Source organism: Mesocricetus auratus, unplaced genomic scaffold, assembly GCF_017639785.1.
Source record: "Mesocricetus auratus isolate SY011 unplaced genomic scaffold, BCM_Maur_2.0 Super-Scaffold_100019, whole genome shotgun sequence".
Lineage (NCBI taxonomy): Eukaryota > Metazoa > Chordata > Mammalia > Rodentia > Cricetidae > Mesocricetus > Mesocricetus auratus.
The window spans coordinates 32,546,142-32,566,955 of record NW_024429200.1 but is presented as its reverse complement, the minus strand read 5'-3'; the positions used below and the strand labels follow the sequence as shown (position 1 = coordinate 32,566,955).

Below are 20,814 nucleotides of genomic sequence, written 5' to 3'. Positions count from 1 at the left end.
TTCTTTCCCTTTCTTATCTTGGGATGCTCTTCTTCAAAAGGATTGTAGTTTGTCTAATTGCAACACGTATGTGTTGATGGGGGAGGGGTTCCCCACCAAATTCAGTTTGAACTTAGAATTCCAGGTTGTTAAGGGATTTCTGTTGCCTTCTTATTCACATACATGGGTAGTAGAAATGTATTTAGATTTCAATATTCCTTTCTGTCTGAAACAATTGGAGTTATGTTTAATATCATTCAAATGGTTTTGTGGTTAGGAAAAAAATGCCCAAAACACCCTAAACATGACAGTACTATAAACAGACCACATGTGCAGACAGATACGTAGAACGCAGTGGCCAACACAAACACATTTCTGGCCCATGCAGCTCCTGACTTCTGATTTGCATTGTTGGATTTCTGAAAACTTTGTCCTTAATCGCCTGCATAGGACTTCACTAGCCGGTTATCAAGGGGCCAAAGAGGAGCAATTTTCATGGTCGAAATAATTTTATTTATCCAGAATATACAGTTTAATTCCTCTATCTACACTTATTTACAAGGTTAAGATAACATTGAAAAAAGTCTTTTGAAAAGTTGAGGTCATAGATTTCAAGGCACCATTGATAGTGTCCACAGTTGCGCAAAAAAAAAAGGTTTTTTTTTCGTAAAAAAGGGGGAGGGGGTCCTTTGAAATGCAATAACTTACATGCAAAAAAAAAGCTTTACACATGAATTTTTTGTTGTTGTTGTTGTTTCCATTTTCCAAACATCCCCGTATGAATTCCTTCCTTTCTGATTTCTAAAACAGCGAAACACTGTAGTCCCAAAACTGAGCAAGACAGAGAGAGCAAGCAGCCCATTTAATAGAGCGTCCCGGAGGCCAGGGCCAGCGGGTGCTGCAAGGAGCCCGGCGGCGGCGGCAGGTGGGAATTGATTGAGCTGGCTGCGCTTGGGTACCAGGAAGCCGAGTTCTCCAGGTAGCTGGAAGCGGGGGACTGGTTGGAGGTCGGAGGGTGGGCATGAGGGTGGTGGCTGAGAGAGCGGGATGAGCCCTGGGGCTCCCACACCGCTGGTGACTGTGGCGAGTTACACGCCATAGGGTCGCTGGAGCTGGGACTGTGCTCCGGGGGCATCTCCCCGTTTTTCATGATCTTCTTGATCTTGGATCTTTTGTTCTGAAACCAGATTTTCACCTGGGTGGGGGAACAAAGGCACATGTTACCGGGACACTCAGAGGTTGCCCGCGCCTTTCCCTGGGCAGTGAATGAAGGCGCTCGCACTTTCGGTCCCTAGACTAGCCAGTCTCGGTATCTCCCAGCAGCTCTCCACCTATCGCCACGATGCGACAGCCTCAGCCTGTGCAAAAGAATCCGGTTCACAGAGGGGGCCCTGGCCATCTCCGGCAGCACCAGGCTTAAGCTAGGGTGCGACCCCAAGGCTTTGTCTTCTATTCTCTCTGGACCTGAGTGCTCCTTGGGCCTGTGCACCAGAGCACCGAGGAAGCCACCCTTTCCTACTCGAAGGCTAGGGCTCCAGGGGCTAAGGGGTGTGGGCTAGACTGAAGGCGCAGTGTGCCGAGGGAAAATAGCGATTTCCCAACCTCCTGCCCTACTCCCTTCACTCCCCTCGGCACTGGGAGGCCAGACTCTTCCTGAAGCTCTGGGCGGCGACTTGAACATTCTTTATTCTAGGCCCCAGACGGTTGGAGTGGGAGGGGAAAAGGGGGGCAATCTAGGAAGGTTTCCCCGTACAACAGCGCCCCCCACCTCGCGACCCTCAGGCTGCTGCGGGCTTCCAGCTGCCTCAAGAATAGGACACGACCGGGACCTTAGGATCCAGGCCTTTGCGTGGCCGGAGACAACCGCCAGGCCACTATGCCTGGAAGCTTCTCAAATATTTCTTTAGAACGCGCGCGTGCGAGAGAAATTTCCCCCACAAATACCCCTCCCCTTGTTTTCTCTCTGGAACACTGGTCTCCAGACCTGGGTGGCTAAAAGAGACGGGCAACTCGGGACAAACGACGAATCCCGCGCCCACCGCCACGTGTCCTTAGCAGCAGGCCTGGCTCAAGGAGGGTGGGATGCAAGGGCTAGTGTATTTCTATGTGTAAGTGTCTAGAGACTCGGCTCCAGCCAGACGGGACCGAACCACGCGGCCCAGCCCGGCTTGCAGGCCAGGCGGGGCCGGTACCCGGCGGCGGCCGGATTTACCTGTGTTTGCGTCAGTCCTAGAGAGGCAGCCAACTCGGCGCGTTCTGGCAGGGCGAGGTACTGAGTCTTCTGAAACCTTCTCTGTAATGCGGCCAGCTGAAAGCTGGAATAAATAGTCCTGGGTTTACGAACTTTCTTTGGTTTACCATTCACCATCCTCACCTCTGGCTCCGCCACTTCTTTCTCTAAATAATCAAAACAGACTAGGTTAGAGCTCCTGGGCAGACAATGGCTCTTTTGCACAGGCCCTCAACCCGCTGAGGTTTTGTTTACTTCTAAGAATGTAGTCTCTGCTCTCTTTCCCAATATCACCTTCCTGACTTTTCGAACCTCAGTGAAACTCGTCCCTTCAAATCACACATAGAAGAGCCGGAGAGTCCCCCAATTAATGACTACTGCGTGCTATGAGGCACCCTGTACACAATCAGCTGCTTCTTCGTTTGAGCTATGCTTACTTCTCTCAGACACCCCCACCCCCACCCCCGGATTCACCCTGGGCTCCCTGGCGTTTCTGGAACCTGAATACCCACTCCTTTCCCAGGGCGTCAAGTGAGGAGGCCCTGGGCCATGACCCCGCTTCTGTTGGCGTCTGTTCGGGCGCCCGCAGAGGCTAGACGCTTGGTCAGGGAAGAAGCTGGCCAAGGTCTCCAAAGTTCAAAGACCGACAAGCAAACTATGTTCCTTCACTACAGAGGCAAGCGGTCGGTCGGGGCCGCGGCAGACAGAGAGCCGATTATGCAGCCCCCATAATCTCACTGCAGATCTGCGAGGGCACAGATGTGTCTGGTTTCTTTTACAAATAGACTTAATATGTTCTTGACCAAAAAAAGAAAATCTCCCCCTTATGCACTAGTACAGAGACAGCGAGAGGGATAGACTCAAAGTTCAATCAGATACATTGAAAAGGAATCTGTCGGGAAGATATTTTCGTACTAAAGGGGAGAGAGTCGGGAAGAATTCTCACTGTTAATAAATGCACAGTGCTGGCGGCTCTCGGCCACATGGCCCCATCCCGCCCCCCCCACCCGCCCCCAAGAAGGAGTGGGAGAGCTTGTGTGTGTGAGGCTGCTGCCAGAGGAAGGGTGGAGGATGAGGACTGTGGTCTCCACTCTGCTGGAGCAGGGGAAGCTAATATTAGCAGGGTTATTAATGTGTTGGTGAGCAGAGATCAAAATCGACCAGTTAAACTTCTCCACCGAGACTTCACGCCTCTCATTTACCGCCCAAGCTCACTACCCCACTGTAACTCCCCTCTCTCTCTCTCTCTGAGGAAGTTTCAAGGTGGACGGAAAAAAAAAGGAGATGGCGAGGAAGGAGGAGGCAGACAAATTCTAGGCACCTAAGGTGGGGGTAGGGGGGTGGGGAGAGAAATCCCTCTAACAACGTGACCTCTCAGCAACCCTCCGTTATTTTAAATGGCTTTTTTTGTGTTTGCAAATGCCTTGGATAAACCGCAAAGTTCCCTGCTCGCTCTTCTCTGTCAGGCTGCAGCCCTCAGGCCCTCAGGCCACCCGGTGCGCTGCCGGCACCCGCGCTGCGAGGCCTCGGGGCGCTTCTCAGGCTAATCCAGACTAGATCTCACCAACTCAGCAAGCTCACCCAGAATTCCAACTAACTTTCCTTTTATTACGCAAACACCACTGGGGCTGCTTGACCCCCCCCCTGCGCGCCACCCCCTAGTCTCTTTCCAGCCTAGCTGACTTTCTGGCTAGGCAAGTTAGGAATCCAGTTAAGAAGGGACCCCCGAGGGGCGCGGGAGGGAAAAACACTCGACTAAACCTTCCCAAGGTTCCTCCACTGAAAACCCCCAAATTGCCTAGTGAAATGCTCTCCTGTTTGTGGTGCTGGGCTCCCACTCCCCTCTGCGGAGCGTGCCTTCTAGTGATGCGGACAGCGTAGCCCTCATCTACCACCCCACCTCACGCCTGCCGGGTGACGATGCCCTGGGTACCTGCCTCCCGCCCCCGCTCGCCTACCTGGCTGGCTGGTGGCACTCGGGACGCGGTTGTAGGCGCCGCCGTACTGGTGGTAGGGGCTGGCGTAGCTGTAGTCGGCGTAAGCCTTGGCCGGGTAGCCGGCTGCGGAGCCGTTCACGCCGTGGTACTGGTACTGGTAGGGGTTGAGCGCTTTGCCGTAGGAAGCAGAGGTAGGAGAGCAGTAGCCGTGCGGGGCGGCCCCCGCGGGACTGTAGTAGTCAGAATCGGTGGCCGACGACTCGGGCAAAGTTGGCGATTCCTGAGACGGATGGTGCATGGCGGCAGAAGTCGGGAACGGAGCTTGAAAGTCGCCGGATCGGATGCTGGGAACTCTTCTGTCAAACACTCCTGTCATAGCTCCCGGGCGGTGGCTGTCCTTCTGCTGCGGCGGCCGCTGCTGCCTGAATTGGCTTGGAGCTGCTCTGGTCTAAGCAGACATGGCTGTGAGAGCGAGGGAGGAGGAGGAGGAAGAGGAGGAGGCGGCGGCAGGGAGGAGGAGGCTGGGAGTCGTGGAGGCTCTGTCTCCCGCAGGCTGACTGCTGGCTGAGGCGCAGCACAGCCTTGGTTAAATCCTTAATTGCGCGCTTACGCACAGCGGGGTGGATCGGGTTCCATTGGCCAGGGCCTCGGGAGCAGAGCAACACCCTAACTCGTCCAACTAGTTTTAGCACAACAAAGCATTGCTTAAAAAAAGAGAAGGGGGGTGGTAGTACTGGGATTGTGTGTGTGCGTGTGTGTGTGTGCGTGTGTGTGTGAGAGAGAGAGAGAGACAGAGAGAGAGAGAGAGAGAGAGAGAGAGAGAGAGAGAGAGAGAGAGAGAGAGAGAGAGAGAGAGAGGAGAAAGGAGGAACTATACACGTTGTTGCCTGTTGGGGGAGGGAGGGTCTCAGTCGATCTGTTTTTAGTGAATAGCACAGACAACCCAAGAAGCCCCAGGACCCAACTCTGTGCTTTTTAAAAACAGACCTTGTGTTCCAACAGCAGTTTCAAAAGAATACGTTTAGATGCTGAGGTCCATGATGCTCTTTTCTTGCTCCACACCTACGTGTCCTCTCCTCTTCCACCAAAGGAGACTGTACAGCTGAACACTGATATGGGACTGGGAGTCAAGGAGAAAGAGGAGTGTCAGAGGAAGGTGGGAATAAATGTTTTAGTGGGATATTGGGAAGCAAGTTGTAACTAACCTGTGTTGCAAATTTGTAAATTGGAAAACAGATTGACTTCTGAAGAAGAATATTTCTCAGGACTCCATAGAGATGTCCATTTAGCTGTCCGTGGTAGAGCTCCTGCAACTGAAGTCTTTGCAGGGACTTAAAAACCAGTGTCTTATTCCTGAGTAGCTGGTCGTTGCCTAACCTCTCCTAGCTTGCTTTCCAGAAAAGCTGAGCAGCCCTGTTTTTGTTCAATAGTCTCATCTGTTTGGAAGCTTCTAAAACTGACTGTGTCTCAGTTCAGTAGTCTGATTATTACAAAAGTGAATTGATTCAGGTATGTGACCTATAGATTCTCCAGACCAAATGGCAATGTGAAGACCAGAAAGTAGACAGGGAAGAAAGTCCTCTTACGAGGTGGGATTATGTCCACTGATGACCCTGGATTGGTTCCATTGCCTATACACACTCCATGTCCTTTTCAATTGCCTAGTTTGTGTTCCTGTACATTCCCCCTTTATTTCTTGCCTAGTGAGCATCTTAGTTCCATACATACATACATACATACATACATACATACATACATACACACATACATATATGGAGACAGGGCTCATACATTTGACACAGGCCACCAAAAGAAGTTTATTTTGTCACCATGTGCTTTTACTCTCCTTATGACTGAGTGGGGGTTTAGGAATGATGATCATAATCCTCACTTGTGCTCTGTTTCCACTCCCCTCAAAAATGTAACTCCGTGAGTTGTATCCTGTTCTGGGCTTCCTTTTGTCTTATTCTTGGGGGCTCCATGACCAGGAACCTGGGGGTGCCATTGAATATTCAGGGTGGGATCTTCTGGCTCCTCATACTCTTCTGCCAGTGGAAGGAGGAAAAGTCTGCCTGAGTTTTGCTAATGCTACTTTAGCCTTATTTTGGCTACAGAGCTACCAGGGGCCTTAAACCCTGTGTCAGAGAACTGGAAGAGGGATGGCGGTCCCTCTCTGGAATCTGGAGTTCCCATTGGAAGCAGCAACATAAGCATGAACTCCCAGCCATACCCTCCTGGGCCCCATAAAAACCACAGCTACTGTTGCTTTCCTTGACTGGACAATTTCAGCTTTTCTGAGCTCGAGGGAACTAGCATTCAGCAGGGCCTCCCTTTCCTACATTTTGAGTTTGCAGTCTTGGTGTACCTGGATTACCCTTCTAATACAGATGGGGCTGGGGGGGGGTGCTCAACAAATGTCCACTGTCCCTTGGTCCTGATCCCATGCAGTTGATTTTTATGCCATTGCCCAGGTTCTAGATTTAGGCTGTGAGTGTCTTCAAGGAGACAAAGACACTGCTGACCTTGTTGGGTGTGATCTTGGCCTGCTATGGAGATGCTCACCTAGCCCGTGGAGTTGCCTTAGACACAGGGAGCCTAATTGTACAAATCTCTCTTCCAAATCAATGCCTTGGGCTGGTCAAGTGTTTACAGGTAAATAAAAATGGTACACAGAGAGATGGGTGGTCCCTCTACTGCCCAAAATTCTGTTTAATTGGGATTTAAATGCAATACCCAGGAGGAAAATAAGGTCAGGATGGTCTTCATCAACAGGATGAGTCTATCAGGACTCTCACAGCTTCCTGAGAAGGCAACATCCCATGAGACTGGTACTGGAAACTGCAGACATACTTCAGAATCTGGTTGAAGGCAAGGTTAGAGTGGTAAGATAATTCTAGATATCGCTACAATTCACTTACTACCTCCTCTTTTCAGTGGACACACACACACACACACACATACACACGTTTTTTTATGAACTTCAAAAAAGAGTGGGGGGTGAGAAAAGGATGCAATGTCTTTAGTCTTTACCCAGAGTGCTGAAACATTGGCTTTTATGCAGATGCGAGTCCCCTGTATCAAGTCCAATTCAGGGTGAAATCACCAAATTTTGGTGCCTCTTTGAAATTCACCGGTCTCAACTTTCTTGGCTGCTTTTCTGAGTTGAGCTCTGTTCTCTTACCATTTCTTAAATGCAGCCCAGAGAGGGTCACTGTAGACAGCTTGGAGTCTGCTCACAATATATAGTCCCATTTCATTTCACTAATACACTCTTGTGGTCTGTGAGCTACCAGCCCCATCGGTGAGTCTGATCAGCACGTTGGACACATACTCCAAACGATACTCACCTCCGGGGTCAGAATTTTTGCTGGTGTTGGGGAGGCAGTTCTGACACCGAGGCCTCAAGTGTTGTCCTAAGGCCAGTGGTGGGACACTATTGCTTCTCAAATCTCAACTGACCCGACCTCATAGAAACAGTTCCAAGGCACCAAACTCCTCCAGCAACACGCTCTCCCTGAGACATGTAGGGAGCATATAATTTCATCTTTGGGTAGCTGAAATTTGCAAAGGATATGTGGTGGCGTTGGTGGGGTAGACCCTAAAGAAGTACAAGCCTTTACCACGAGCGCCACCCAGTGTCCTCCTGGAACAGCATGCCGACAGGAAACTTTCCCAGCTCAAAATCTTGCCAGGCTGGTCCTAAAAGGCCCACTTACCTGGTGGTCCCGCTTTGTCTCAATTTCCAATAAACCCCTTTCTCCAGACCGTATTCTTTCCTTTCCTTTCGTTCCTACAGATTCAGCTTTTCTTCTTTCATTTCAATGTATTACCTTTGTTGTTGTTGTTTTGGGCAGGAAGGGGTGGGGGAAATCTCTGTCTTTCAGTTCTCATGTGTTGATATCATACTGACAGTTATCTTCACAGCAGGGGTGATTGGAAGACACCGAGAGCCACGCTCTTTCTTACACAATCTGAGGAAACACTCCCCCTTTTCATCCAAATGAGGGGCCAGGCAGGCTTCTGGTCCTTCACTGTTCTAGAAAAGAGAAGAATGGTGTGTCACTCTGAGTCTGCACAGTAAATGTGTTATGGAAAGGGTGTGTGAGGGTGTGCCATTTTATTTATTCACTTATTTAGATCTCATATATTCCTGGCTGGTCTCGAACTTGCTATATAGTGAAAGATGGTGTGGAGCCAGTGATCTAACTCAGGGCTTCTGTTTGCCCACTCTACCAGCTGAGCTAAAGTAACCCCCATAGTAAATAAAGGTCAGATAAACTCAATAACAAATAAAGGTCAGATGAACTTAATAATAAATAAAGGTAAGAAAAATTTAATACCAACATTAACTCTTTTTCCCTTTATGCCCCATCTGGAAATATCTTTAAACGGGGATAAAGCACCCCTTATTTTGGGTGTCAGACTCATTTCAATGCACATAAAATATCTAAAGTTTTGTGTTTACACAGCATTCAGATGCACACAATTCAAGCAAAGGACTGCATAATATATTTTGGTGTTATGTATGCACACTTGATATAAGCAAGTCTGTCTTGGTCTCAAATATATACTGGGGGCATGTCTGTCTTTAAAAGTCTGGTTCTTTGGCTGATACTTATTTGCAGTGTTTCACCCATTGCTTTTTCTTTGCTAGCAGGGAAGTTCTCTGTCATGTCATTACAGATCATGATTCATTGAGGACATTTTTGTTCATTCTTTCAAGGCAGGGTTCCTCTGTGTAGCCTTGGCTGTCCTGGAACTCACCCTGTAGATCAGGCTGGCCTCAAACTTAGAGATCCACCTGCCTCTGCCTTCCAAGAGCCAGGATTAAAGGCATGACCTACCATGCCAAATTGAGGCTTTTATTTTTATTTTTGTTTTTTATTCCACAGATCTCAAACACGAGAATGTTTAAGTCATGTTCTGCAAAAGTAGATCTGAGTAACTATTCTATTTTCAATACCACTAATTTTATTTTGAAATAGAGCACTATGATTGTTTAATAACCTAGTAAGTCATTAAAGCAATAACTCTAAAATATGTATGATGGCTGCATGGAAAACTGTCCCATGTATTGGTAAGGTAAGATGTGAGCAGTGACTGCACACACAGAAAGGGCTTTTCAGCACGTTACAAGTGTCTGATCATTGGCTTTGGTAACACAAGTGAATGGGCTGGGTCACCTGCCCTAGTCAAAAATGACATTCAGAAACAGATCTTCTTCTGAGTTTGCAAGACTATTTAGCTCCCCATCTAGGATCAAAGGTTTTGCTATCTGTGTAGCCCAAGTCAACGTGTTTAGAAGCCTATATGAACTGACATGAACTCACGCTGGGAGGGATATGAGAAGAAAAGAAGGGAGGAGGCACTAGGAAAACAAAAGGAAAAATTCCTCGCGTGCACAATTTCAACACCCCTTACCTTTGCTTAAAAAATATGTCTGGAGTTAGAGATCATCTCCAGCAAAATAACCTCAAGGGCTCAATATTAGGTAATTATATAGATATTCGGAACAAAAACTACCCAGAGGCAAAAACTATTTTCCACTCAATTCTAACCTAATAAGAGTTTCTGCTTATTTCAAATGATAGTGTGTATCATAGAGTTATACATATTTTGTTTTTATAATTAAGACATGAAAGTGTGTTTATTCATTTAGCTTAAACATAACTATTTAGGAACACACATCAAGTGTCCTCTCGAGTGTATTCTATATGAGATGAATCTCACAGCACAGCTGAAAGCACTTCAAGTTTATCTAAGCAGGAAGTAAATGGCTTTCCATTATTATGTGTCTTTGCAAATACACATTGAGGCACATTCTTCATCCTGCGCTCAGATGATCTTCTAAAAGTTTGGGTGTGCTGAGCTGAACAAGGGGAGATCTTGAACCCCAGACTGATGGCTGAGAGACCAGCATGGAACTGATCCAGACTCCCTGAATATGGGTGTCAGTGAGGAGGCCTAGGCAATCTATGGGGCTTGGGGTAGATCAGTATTTATCCCTGGCATACAAATGGACTTTGTGTGCCCATCCCAATATGAGGGATGCTTTCTCAGCCTGGACACTTGGGGGAGGGCCTAGGCCCTGGCCTGAACGAAATGAAAGATTCTGCAGATGCCCCATGGAGGGCCTCACCCTCCCTGGGGAACAGAGTGGGGGTTGGGTGGGGCTGGTGGGGGGGTTGGGCAAGGAGGGGAGGGAGAGGGAGCTGGGACTGACATGCGAAACAAGCTTGTTTCTAATTTAAATATAAAATAAAAAAGAAAGTTTTACTGTGATACTATTTATATAACATTTATTCTTCTTAAGTGTACACAAATATTCCCATTTAAATGCCCCTTGTAACACCCGGGAGAGCAGGCTCTGCACCTGGCCTGTGCAGCACACTAGAGTTAACTCTGTTGGCAGAGGGGTGGGTGAGCACGAGCTTGTGAGAACTGTCCCCACTACTCATCTGTCTTGTGGCAGCCCAGGCAGGCTTGAGATGCCACTCCCTCCATCAACACCTGAGGCAGATACAAGAGGTGGCCCTGAGATCATAAGAGGGGGCGAGCTGTCCCTGCCCCTCATCAGCAGCAGCACTCAAGAGAATGGCCCTTACACCCGGACTGGGCAACACAGTAGGGTTGTAGGTGTGGGTGTGGGAGAAATGATTCTGCGTACTAGAAACTGGAGGACTGGCCCGGCCCCTTGTTCACCACTGCAAGGGTCAACTAGCCAAGGCAATGCTGGAGAGCTCACCCTGGGGGCAAAGACGGGGGGGGGGGGCAGGCTGACCAACCTTTTAACTACCCAGGCCCAGAGCCAAGGTTGGCCCACCCCAACTTCCACCCTATCTGCTGGATCATGGGGTGGGGTGGGGTTGTCAGTCCCGTGGACCCAAGGCTGCAGGATCTCCACAACACAGGCCAGCAACAGGATGTCCAGGAAGAGTCCCAGCGACAGCCCAGCATCGATGATGTAACAGAGACCAGGGGCCTTGAACCAGACCGATGATTCTTTGTGATAAACCCCTGCATGTAAAAATGTCTGGATAAAGGAGATTACTGTGTGACTCATTATGCCACACTACAGCTTCCATGGTAAGATTTTTTCTCCTTCCCTTTTTTTCTTTTAAAATTTTTTTTGTTTATTTATTTTTTGGTTGGTGGCAGGGGTGGGGGGGATCAGAAGGCATGATGTGAAAAACAAAAAGAATAAAATAAAAAATGATTTAAAAAAATGCCCCTTGTAGCCTGATGGTGGTGATTCATGCCTTTAATCCTAGCCCTTCATAGGCACAGGCAGGCGGATCTCTGTGTGAGTCTACAGAGCTAGTTTCAGAATAGGCTTCAAAGCTACAGAGAAACCCTGTCTTGAAAAACAAAAAATAAACAAATGCCCCAGTACAGTTGAGGAGATAGGAACTGTTGGATGGGAATGCAGCAACACTGTAGCAGCATACCCATTCTAAGAGTAATTTAGAATCTTAAAAGGTAATTGGCTTGTTAATGTGCTCCGGGCATGAATGAGAAATCACTTAATGAGTACTCACTTAAAGGCCGAGATGGCATCATGAGCCTATGACCCCAGTGCTGGGGAGGCAGAAACAGGGAGATCCCAAGGGCTCCTTGGCTAACTAATATAGTCAAATGGCAAGTTCCAGGTTCACTTAGAGATTCTATCCAAAACGAAACAACAAAAACAAAAACAAAGGTGAAAAGGTAAATAAAGCAGACACCAAGTATTAACCTTTGGCTTCACATGTACACACTCACATACAAACACATGTATGTCATAACACACACACATACACACACACTCACACACACACACACACGTGCACGCACGCACCATGTGAAGATGTGGGGAACTTTATGAAGTCAGATGCACTCAGAGTATTCAAATACTGTGAGCCAGGTAAAACTTGCAGAGCAAGGAAGGGCACAAAGGCAGATGCTGTAATTTTATGGAACTTTATTGCACTTAATTATATCATTTTTAATAGACTAAAACAAACAGAAAGAAAACACAAAACCTTTTTCTACAGCTGTGTTTATCGCCTTATACCTTTTATAAAGAAAAAATAATCTTAAACAGGCAACCCCAGCCTGAGATAAGAGGTTCCCCTGCTGTGTGGCACAGCATAATCAGGAGAAGGCACAGTGCCCACCTGGACTCACAACCCTCTGTGTTCCTGCAGAAGAAAATGACAGCAACAGAGAAGAAAAGTCAATCGCTTTCCCCAGTGCAGTGCAGCTGACGCCGCGGTGGAGCCTCTTGTTAAAGCCGTGAGCAGGAAGGATGGGTTCCTTGCTGCCAGAATCTTCTAGTAGCACTTGACTTAGTGAGTCGACTCTGTGTTTGCAGATCTTACATCCTTAGAGTCAATGAACCTTCCACCAAATGTATTTCTGAAGAGAAAGTGCGTGTGATGAAGATCTAAGGCGTATTCTTGTCGTTATTCTATGGATATATAGCATGCACACTGCGTTAGTCAGAGGGACTGTTGTAATTTTAAAAATGCCCCAAAGAGAAATTACGCCATACAACAGGACTCACATAGGAGGCTTATTGGAAGAGGAGAGAGAAGGGGCAGAAAAAGGGGCAGACAGGGGCCAGAGACCAGTCCCTGGCGAAAGAGTGGTAGGAATGAAGGAGAAAGTGAGGGGGTAGAGGGAGGGAGGGAGTGAGGGAGGGAGGGAGTGAGGGAGGGAGGGAGGGGAGAGGGAAAGAGAGAGAGATAGGAGGCGGACAGGGCCCTTTGAAAACGGAATGTAGTGAATGTGCACAGGTGGTTCTCTTAGTGGCTTCAGCTGAGGGTGTATCCTTTCAGAACCCCAAGGGCAGGCCAGTACAGATGTCTGAAGACTAACAGGGGCCTAGAAAGGGTATAGATAGGTTATGTGCAAATATTATGCAATTTTATATAATGATGTTGAGCTGACATGGAGGCTGGACACAGTTAAAACCAATCCTTAGCAGACAGAGAAATGATCATCTAGTCATGGGAGGCAGTTATTCCAAATTCACTTTTTCAACATTAAATCTTGAATAATTTCCATGCCACAGTGTGAGGAGAGTGGGGTCTCTGGTCTTACTTGCAGCAAAACATTTGTAAATATATACATTCATGTCAATTTATCAGTTCACAATGATTCTTAAGTTTTGATGTATAATTAATTACATGTACCCCATGGGCTTGTGCATTTCTATAAACTACCAAGAAAATTGAGGAGCATGTAGTTGCTGCTGTAGATTTTCAAGTAGGTAAGTTACTATGTTGTACACACTTTAGTTCAAAATGGGATTTAAAGATGTCTGGAATTTTTTTCTTACAATTTTTAGGAATTCTTGGAGCCACGGATAGGAAGGTACTTATGAAACTTCTGAATTTCAGATAGCAACAGAATATATGTAGACATCACACTAAACCTTATGGGAAAATGTGAAGGTATATGTAGATGAACAAGCCAAATAAGCAAATGACAGACATGAGCTAGGATAGCTGTGTTCACATTTGGAAGAATAGGATATGTTACTGAGTTGGTTATTTTCCCTGTAATTTCCCATTACCTTCTTTGTTATTTGAGTGCTTTGGAGTTTACTATTGTAATGGTGTCCCCCCCACCTTCCTTGTCATTTAAGAATTTCAGACATCTTTGCTCTGAATCATATTATGAGCAACTGAGCCAGACGGCTGTCAGTTAACCTGGAGAGAGGGAAGGGAGTTTAAATTTACTTCACATAGCCCTGGCTGTCCTGGAATTCTGTAAACCAGGCTGGCCTTGAACTCAGAGATCCACTTGCCTCTATCTCTGAAGTGCTATGATTAAAGGAATGCACCCCCCCCCCTGTGGGCCTTTAATTGTGGTGTGTGTGTGTGTGTTGTAAACTTTATTGACAGTATTCAAGAGAGTAGTGCTCCCTAAACCCTTCCCCTTCTTCTGGGGGTCTAGGATGGAAACTGTGGGGAGATGCTCTGTGTTGGGGGCTGAGTTGGTACAGGGGCTGCTCAGTAGCTAAGGGTCTCTCATTCCTCTCCTGTCCTTGTTGAAGCAGGTGGTCCAGGACTTCTTACTCTTTGGAAGCCATGTAGACCATGAGTTCCACCACCCTGTTGCTGTAGCCATATTCATTGTCACATGAAGAAATGAGCTTTACAAAGTTGTCCTTGAGAGCAATGCCAACCTCAGCAGCAAAGGTGGAGAGTAGGTGTTGCCCTGGTCCTCAGTGTAGCCCAGGATGCCTTTTAGTAGGACCTCAGAGGCCTGTTTCACCATCTTCTTGATGTTGTCGTACTTTGTAGCTTTCTCCAGGTATCGTGTTACACACTGGGGTTAGGAAAATGGGAGGCTATGCCAATGAGCTGCCCATTCAGCTCTGGGATGACCTTGCTCACAGCCCTGGCAGCACCAATGGATGCAGGGATGATGTTGTGGGCAACCCTAGGGTCATTATACCACAGCATCTCAAAGGGGTCATTCACAGTCTTCTGGGTGGCAGTGATGGCATGGACTGTAGCCATGAGTTGTCCACAATACCAGATATCATGAATGATCTCAGCCAGGAGAGTTAAGCAGTTGGTAGTGCAGGCAGCATTGCTGACAATCTTGTGTGGGTTGTCACCTTCTCATGGTTCACACCCATCACAAGTATGCGGACAGCAGCAGTCAAGAGGCAGAGATGATGACCCTTTTGGCCCCACCCTTCAATGGGTCTTGGCTTTCTCCATGGTGGTGAAAGCATCAGTAGACTCCACAACATACTCAACACCAGCATCACCCCCATTTGATGTTGGTGGGATCTCAGTACTGGAAGAAGCTGTTGGTCTTCCCATTGATGACAAGGTTCACCTTTCTCAGCCTTGACTGTTTTGTTGAACTTGCCATGGGTAGAGTTATATTGGACCATGTAGCCGAGGTTAATGAAGGGGTCATTGATGGCAACAGTCTCTATGTTGCCAGGAAAGAAGCCCTGGTAATCAGGTACCCAGTCAAATTCCTTCACTCTGACCTTTACCATCATGTCTCAGGAATGAGGCTGGTATTGCAGGAGAAGATGTGACTGTCTCTGGAACATGAAGGAACAGAGAGCTGAGCCTTTCCATTTTTTAAACATTTTTACATATATGTGTGTGCCTCTGTGGGTTTGTGCATGCAAATGCAGTACCCTCAGAGTCCAGAAGAGGCATCAGGTTCCCTGAAGCTTAACTTGGAAGCTCCTGATATAGGTTCTGGGAATGGAATTCAGATCCTCTGCAAGAGCAGTGTGTTCTTAACTGCTGAGCCATCCCACACTCCCTAGGACATTTCTCTATTAGTACTGAGAAAAGTAAATGAATCAGAGAGTATCTTTGTTACCATGAAAATATTTTAAAGAGAATTACTCCTGTTAATTATGCATACAGCTGAGATACAGGTCAGGCCGTAAGTTTCCCAGTTTATAAGAACAATGACTGAGATTAGAAGAGAAACACAAAAGCAAAAAGCAGAATTATGAAGCTCTCTGCTCGTGAGAGTAATTAATAAAGTGATGAACAAGAGACAGCTGTTTTTTTAAAGATAGTTCTTGGGAGAACACCTCTGAAAGAAGTCAGAATGAACTGGGCTGTGGATATTGATGGTGGATCACTTTAAAAACCTGTTTATTTTGAAATGTGTGAGTTTTTGCGTGAACGCAAGTATGTGTACCACATGTGTGACTAGTGCCATTTGGAGTGAGAAGAGGGTGTCACGTCTTCTGGAATCAGAGTTAAGGGATGGTTATGAGTTGCCATGCTGGTGCTGGGAACCAAACCCAAGTCCTCAGCAAGAGCAAGTGTTCTTCATTGCTGAGCCACCTCCCCAGCCCCATCATGGTTCACTTCTTCATGATTCCTGGGACATTCGTCTCCCACCTTGCACCAAATACTATTCTATAATTTTTTTCTGTTACAGATTGGGCCATGTCTCTGCCCCTGGATTTACGAGGAGCACTGGGCATGGGTTCCGAAGGTTCTACAGACTTCAAGTGCTCCCCCCACCCCCACCCCTGCAGAGATTTTGCAGATATTCACATTTACTTTCACAGTGGCCTTGAGAAGTAGCTATTCAGTGTTTATGTATTTGCCTTTCATTAACTTGAACTGCCTCACATTCCACAGTGACACTCCCACCTCACCATTTCTTGGTGGGTTTGGGCAGTGCGGTGGTGGCATTGCCATTGCCAGTGCTGTTGGTAAGGGATGTGGCCTTTGAGGACTGGTATGAACAATGCAGACATCTCCCACTACCTCTCACTAGGCCTATGAATAACGGCTTCCTGCCTCTGGGTGAGCCTTCTATCTAATTCAGCCTGCCTAATCTCTTTTCTTCCTATTGACAATCTTGCAACCCTCTCTCTATGACTGTGGAGGCTAGACATTGGGCTGCTGGTGTAACATTTAGCTCTAGCTTTTGCAGCCCAATTGCTCCTAAAAGACATGTCTGCTCAGCTCTGCTATGCGCATGGGTGATAAATCATCTCATCACTTTCCAGGTGATCGAGAGATAGAGACAGGTAGTCCTGAGAAATACACAGTTGGAGATTATGTATGTAGTAAGGTTTCATGTAGCCTAGGGTGGCCTCAGATTCACACACACACACACACACACACACACACACACACACACACACACAGATCGAGAGAGAGAGAGAGAGAGAGAGAGGATAGTCTTTCCTTTTTAAATATAAAAATTATCACAATTAGACATTAATATGCACTATTTTGCTTGTGTTTGCTGCTTACAAGAGCCAGCACAGAAATGCCATCATTATCTCATGCTATAGAATAATGAGGACAAGAGAGGATAGGACACTTAATTATCAATCCATGGCAAGTAAGTTGATTGCATGAAAAGTGTCTGACATCCCAGGTATCTAGTTCAGACACTAGAATAACATTCCTATTGATTATCTCCTCTTCTGTGTATTCTTAGACAGTTACAATGATGCTGTATTGCTGGCAATAACTATTTATGGCAAGTGTCATTTTCTTTTTGTAAATTCTATTTATTTCTTTTTTCCTATTTATTTATCTAGAATGACAGCAATAGATGTTAGCAGTCACTGAGTTAGGAAACTGAACTGATCCCAGCATGGTAACTTATGACTTTAGTCCTAGCACACAGGAGACAGAGGCAGGCAGGAACTCTCTGTGAGTTCAAGGAGGCCAGATTGGGCAAGTTCCATAAAAATCAGGGATCCTGACTCAAAAAAACAATAGCAATAAAAGAGGAAGCAGTTGGTATTAGGCTGTGTATGTAGAGTTTGGGAGTATTAAAGTTAGAACAAGGGAGGCCTGAGGCAAGATGCTCTGACAGGAAACATAACGCATTAACGGATGCCAAAGTTTGCGAAGTAAAAAGTTAAGTTGAAAATGAGTAGATAATAGCTAAGGTACAAGGTACAATTGGAATGATGGAAAAATTTCCAATGTTGTGCAGAACACTAGGATAGCTATGATAGACAATGGTTAACCATGAATTTAAAAATAGCTAGCAGGGTTTGAATCTTCTCAATATAAAGAAATGATACATGTCTGAGGTGATGGATATGCCAATTAGCCTGATTTGCTAATTGCATATTATATACATGGATTGAAATGTCTCATGGTATCCCACAAATATGTACAATTACTGTGTCAATTAAAAATTAAAAACATATTTAAAAGAGGAAAATCTTAGTTTCAGAGTTGGTGTTAACCATCACTGCACCTGGTCTCTAGAACTGTTTCAACACCCCCAGGAGAGGTGGAAGACATAACTCACATCTGCCTCTGTTTCTTCTTGCCTCTTCCTCTTTACATTCACACACACTTCTCCCATGTGTATCTAGAGACCATCTTGACAAAATTTTCACAGTATTTCTTATCGACGTTATGCGCTGGGTGACAATAAAATTTAACATCCAAGCCAGGTTACTTTTAGAAGAGAAAGAGAGATGGCAACAGAAGTCAGCTGGAAAGATCTTGGCCAAGTCTTGATTTTGTGTGTACTTCTAACATGCAAAAATCAAACAATAAAGAAATACCCCCCAAATCCTTTAAGAGTTCTGTCTATTAATACAGAATGACAGAAACTTACCCAGTTGGTGGTGCAAAGATTTTTCTAGATACCGAAGGACTAAGCTATATGGCCTATTATCCATCAGTATAGTGAAGTTCAAGACTATCACCTCATGGTTGTGTGGGTTCTTCACATGTTTGCCCCGATAAAGGGGATGAGAGCTGAAACCCAGCCTGCACCATTGTTACATAGCCAGGTCAATGACAGAACTTCTACATTCAGAACACAAAGGTGGAACCTCAGAATCACCACCCAGTCCAGCCTTCATCTAGCTTTTCATAAGGGCTGATTTTATTTCCCTTACTTCTTATGCTTATTATCTAATAGCCTTGGCAGAAATGTTTGCATATTTTTTTAAAAGGTGCTTGGTACAAATTCCTCATACAACAGAAAACTCCAGCGACTTGAAAGCCAAGGCTTCCAAGTTCTCAATATTATACTGAGAAGCTTCATTTTCTCTTCAGGTTGAACCATCATAAGGGATTTTTGAAATCTACTATATACTGAGAGAGGGTAAATGCTTCTCTTGGTATGGAGTAAAGAGAGGGGTCTTTTCTGTGAAGTGTGACCTCTACAACAAAGATCTCATACACCAAGATTTCTCCAAGGACTGAGACTTCAAGGACTCTTCTCTTACAAAACTTTTAAAATGCACTCTCTGTCCCTGAAAAAGAAATGATTATCTGGTGCAATTAACATTGGGCCACACACCGAAGGAACAATGAACATTTCAAACACAAATTGCTGCTGAGAATCATTGTCCTATTCTGGGCTGATGAGGTTCATGGAGGAAATTAACAGAGAATTTTCGTAAGAACCCTTTGGATAAAGAAAATCAGACGAGGAATGCCAGTTTGTCTTCAAAGCTGCCTGAGCAGATCTGTCATAACAGACATTGCCCCAGATTGTGGAACCCTCTCCTTCTAACATCTTTTAATGGTGGTAGAACTCACAGTGCCATAATCTGCTTTCAGTTTTGACAGTGTTACACGATCTTTGTAGACTTGCACTGACAGCATTTCATCTCAGCATCATTAGATCATCTCACCTGACTTCTGCATGGCGCACATCATTACATTCTGATGGTGCTATCCAATTACCAGTGAAGTGAATAGGGTATTAATGTGATTATTGCAAAAAGTTAGCATGTACAGATATAGCATTCCACTTTTGAAAGCATTGTACAGCTATTAATCACCCTGCCCAATGCTTCTTGGATGCAGTGAAACTTACTTTCCTTCCTTCCTTCCTTCTTTCCTTCCTCTTCCTTCCTTCCTTTCTTTCTTTTCTCTCTCCCCATACCCCCACCTCTCCCTCTCTTCCTTCCTTCCTTCCTTCCTTATTTTCTCTCTCCCCCTTCCCCCATCTCTTCCTTCCTTCCTTCCTTCCTTCTTTCCTTCCTTCCTGCCTTCTTTCCTTTGAAGTAAGATGATGAGAAGAGTTAACCTAGGCAATGTTATGGGACCAGGCAAGGCTGTACTTTTCTTAACTTCCTTGACCATTGTAAACCTAAGGAAGTAGGGTATAAAGATTTGTAGTAATGAATCACTATCCTGAAAGGGTAGACATGGCAAAATTACTTTTCCTTTGGGAAGCCCATCTTTCCTGTTTTCAATTTATGATTGTCATGACAATCAGTGAGAATCAGTTCTAGGTTTTGTGAAGACATTGGTAGATAAGTATAGTGAAATTATTCCAACATTTTATCTTTAACAAAATAGAATTAATTGGTTATAAGAAAAAGCACTCTACTTACAAAATATCCAAAACTATTTATTTATTTATTTAGTTTATGTGAATGCCATGGTATGTACGCGGATGTCAGAAGACAACCTGATGGACTTGGTTCTCTCCTTTCACCATGTGGGTCCCAGGAATCAAACTTATGTTTTCCAATCTCCATGGCATGTATGTTTAGTTGCTGAACCATCTTGCCAGCCCAAACATTTAACTTTTAGCTGTTACTCAGAAAATAGCACAATAGAGTGATGAGCTATAAAAAAACTTTAGGGCCATAAAACCTTAAATACTGATCTTCAATATTTCCTTTACCTACTCTCTGAAATGGTGGACTAAAACAATGTCCTCTCATTGACATCCCAGCCCCAGGTGAGATGTAGATAGGGCAAACGGTTTGCTGCCTGCCTTTTTGTAAATCTTGTAATTCATCCTGGTTTCGAATTTTCAAGGGATGAAATAAATCAGCTGTATGTGCTGCTAAGAGTTTTGTAAATCTTAAGAGCTTCTGTTTTCTCATTTATACCATTGTTAGGTAAATATCACAAAGATTGTCACGAGGGTGAAAAGAAGCAATAGACATTTCATTCTTAGCTTAATGTTCGGGCCTAGTAGAGATTCACGGAAGTACAACTTCCAACAGCTCATGGGAACTAGGGTCTGGGAACTAAGGTAGGAACTGTGGTGGCTTGACATTGGCCCTTTCAGGGACATTTCTGTACTCTTGGTCCTTCTTCTGTGGCCTAGGACAACTGTTGGAAGTGTAATTTTCCTTATAAAACATTGATTCAGCAGTGCAAGGTAACTGTGGTAGAGGGTACAGTCAGAGTATCCTTGACTAATATACTTTTACCGAATCTT

At 45.6% G+C, this 20,814-nt stretch overlaps 1 protein-coding gene and 1 long non-coding RNA gene across 3 annotated transcripts; both read right to left on the bottom strand.

Annotated features, from left to right (window-relative positions):
* Window positions 1–469: 469 nt before the first annotated feature.
* On the bottom strand, window positions 470–4,720 carry Dlx5 (distal-less homeobox 5). Of its 2 annotated transcripts, none has more exons than XM_005082927.4 (3): window positions 4,168–4,710; window positions 2,192–2,376; window positions 470–1,174 (listed from the first exon to the last, which is right to left on the bottom strand). In XM_005082927.4, exons 1-3 carry the CDS (start codon window positions 4,520–4,522, stop codon window positions 842–844), a joined length of 873 nt encoding a protein of 290 aa, XP_005082984.1. In that variant the 5' UTR covers window positions 4,523–4,710; the 3' UTR covers window positions 470–841. The 2 variants fall into 2 exon arrangements, with proteins under 2 accessions (XP_005082984.1, XP_021090273.1); XM_021234614.2 differs by having other exon boundaries at window positions 1,041–1,174; window positions 2,192–2,294; window positions 4,168–4,720.
* A 2,116-nt stretch (window positions 4,721–6,836) lies between these two features.
* Window positions 6,837–18,339, bottom strand: LOC121133063. Its single transcript, XR_005869811.1, has 5 exons — window positions 18,235–18,339; window positions 17,920–18,071; window positions 7,863–8,182; window positions 7,494–7,700; window positions 6,837–7,004 (listed from the first exon to the last, which is right to left on the bottom strand). It is a non-coding gene; the product is annotated as an uncharacterized LOC121133063 (long non-coding RNA).
* Window positions 18,340–20,814: the final 2,475 nt, after the last annotated feature.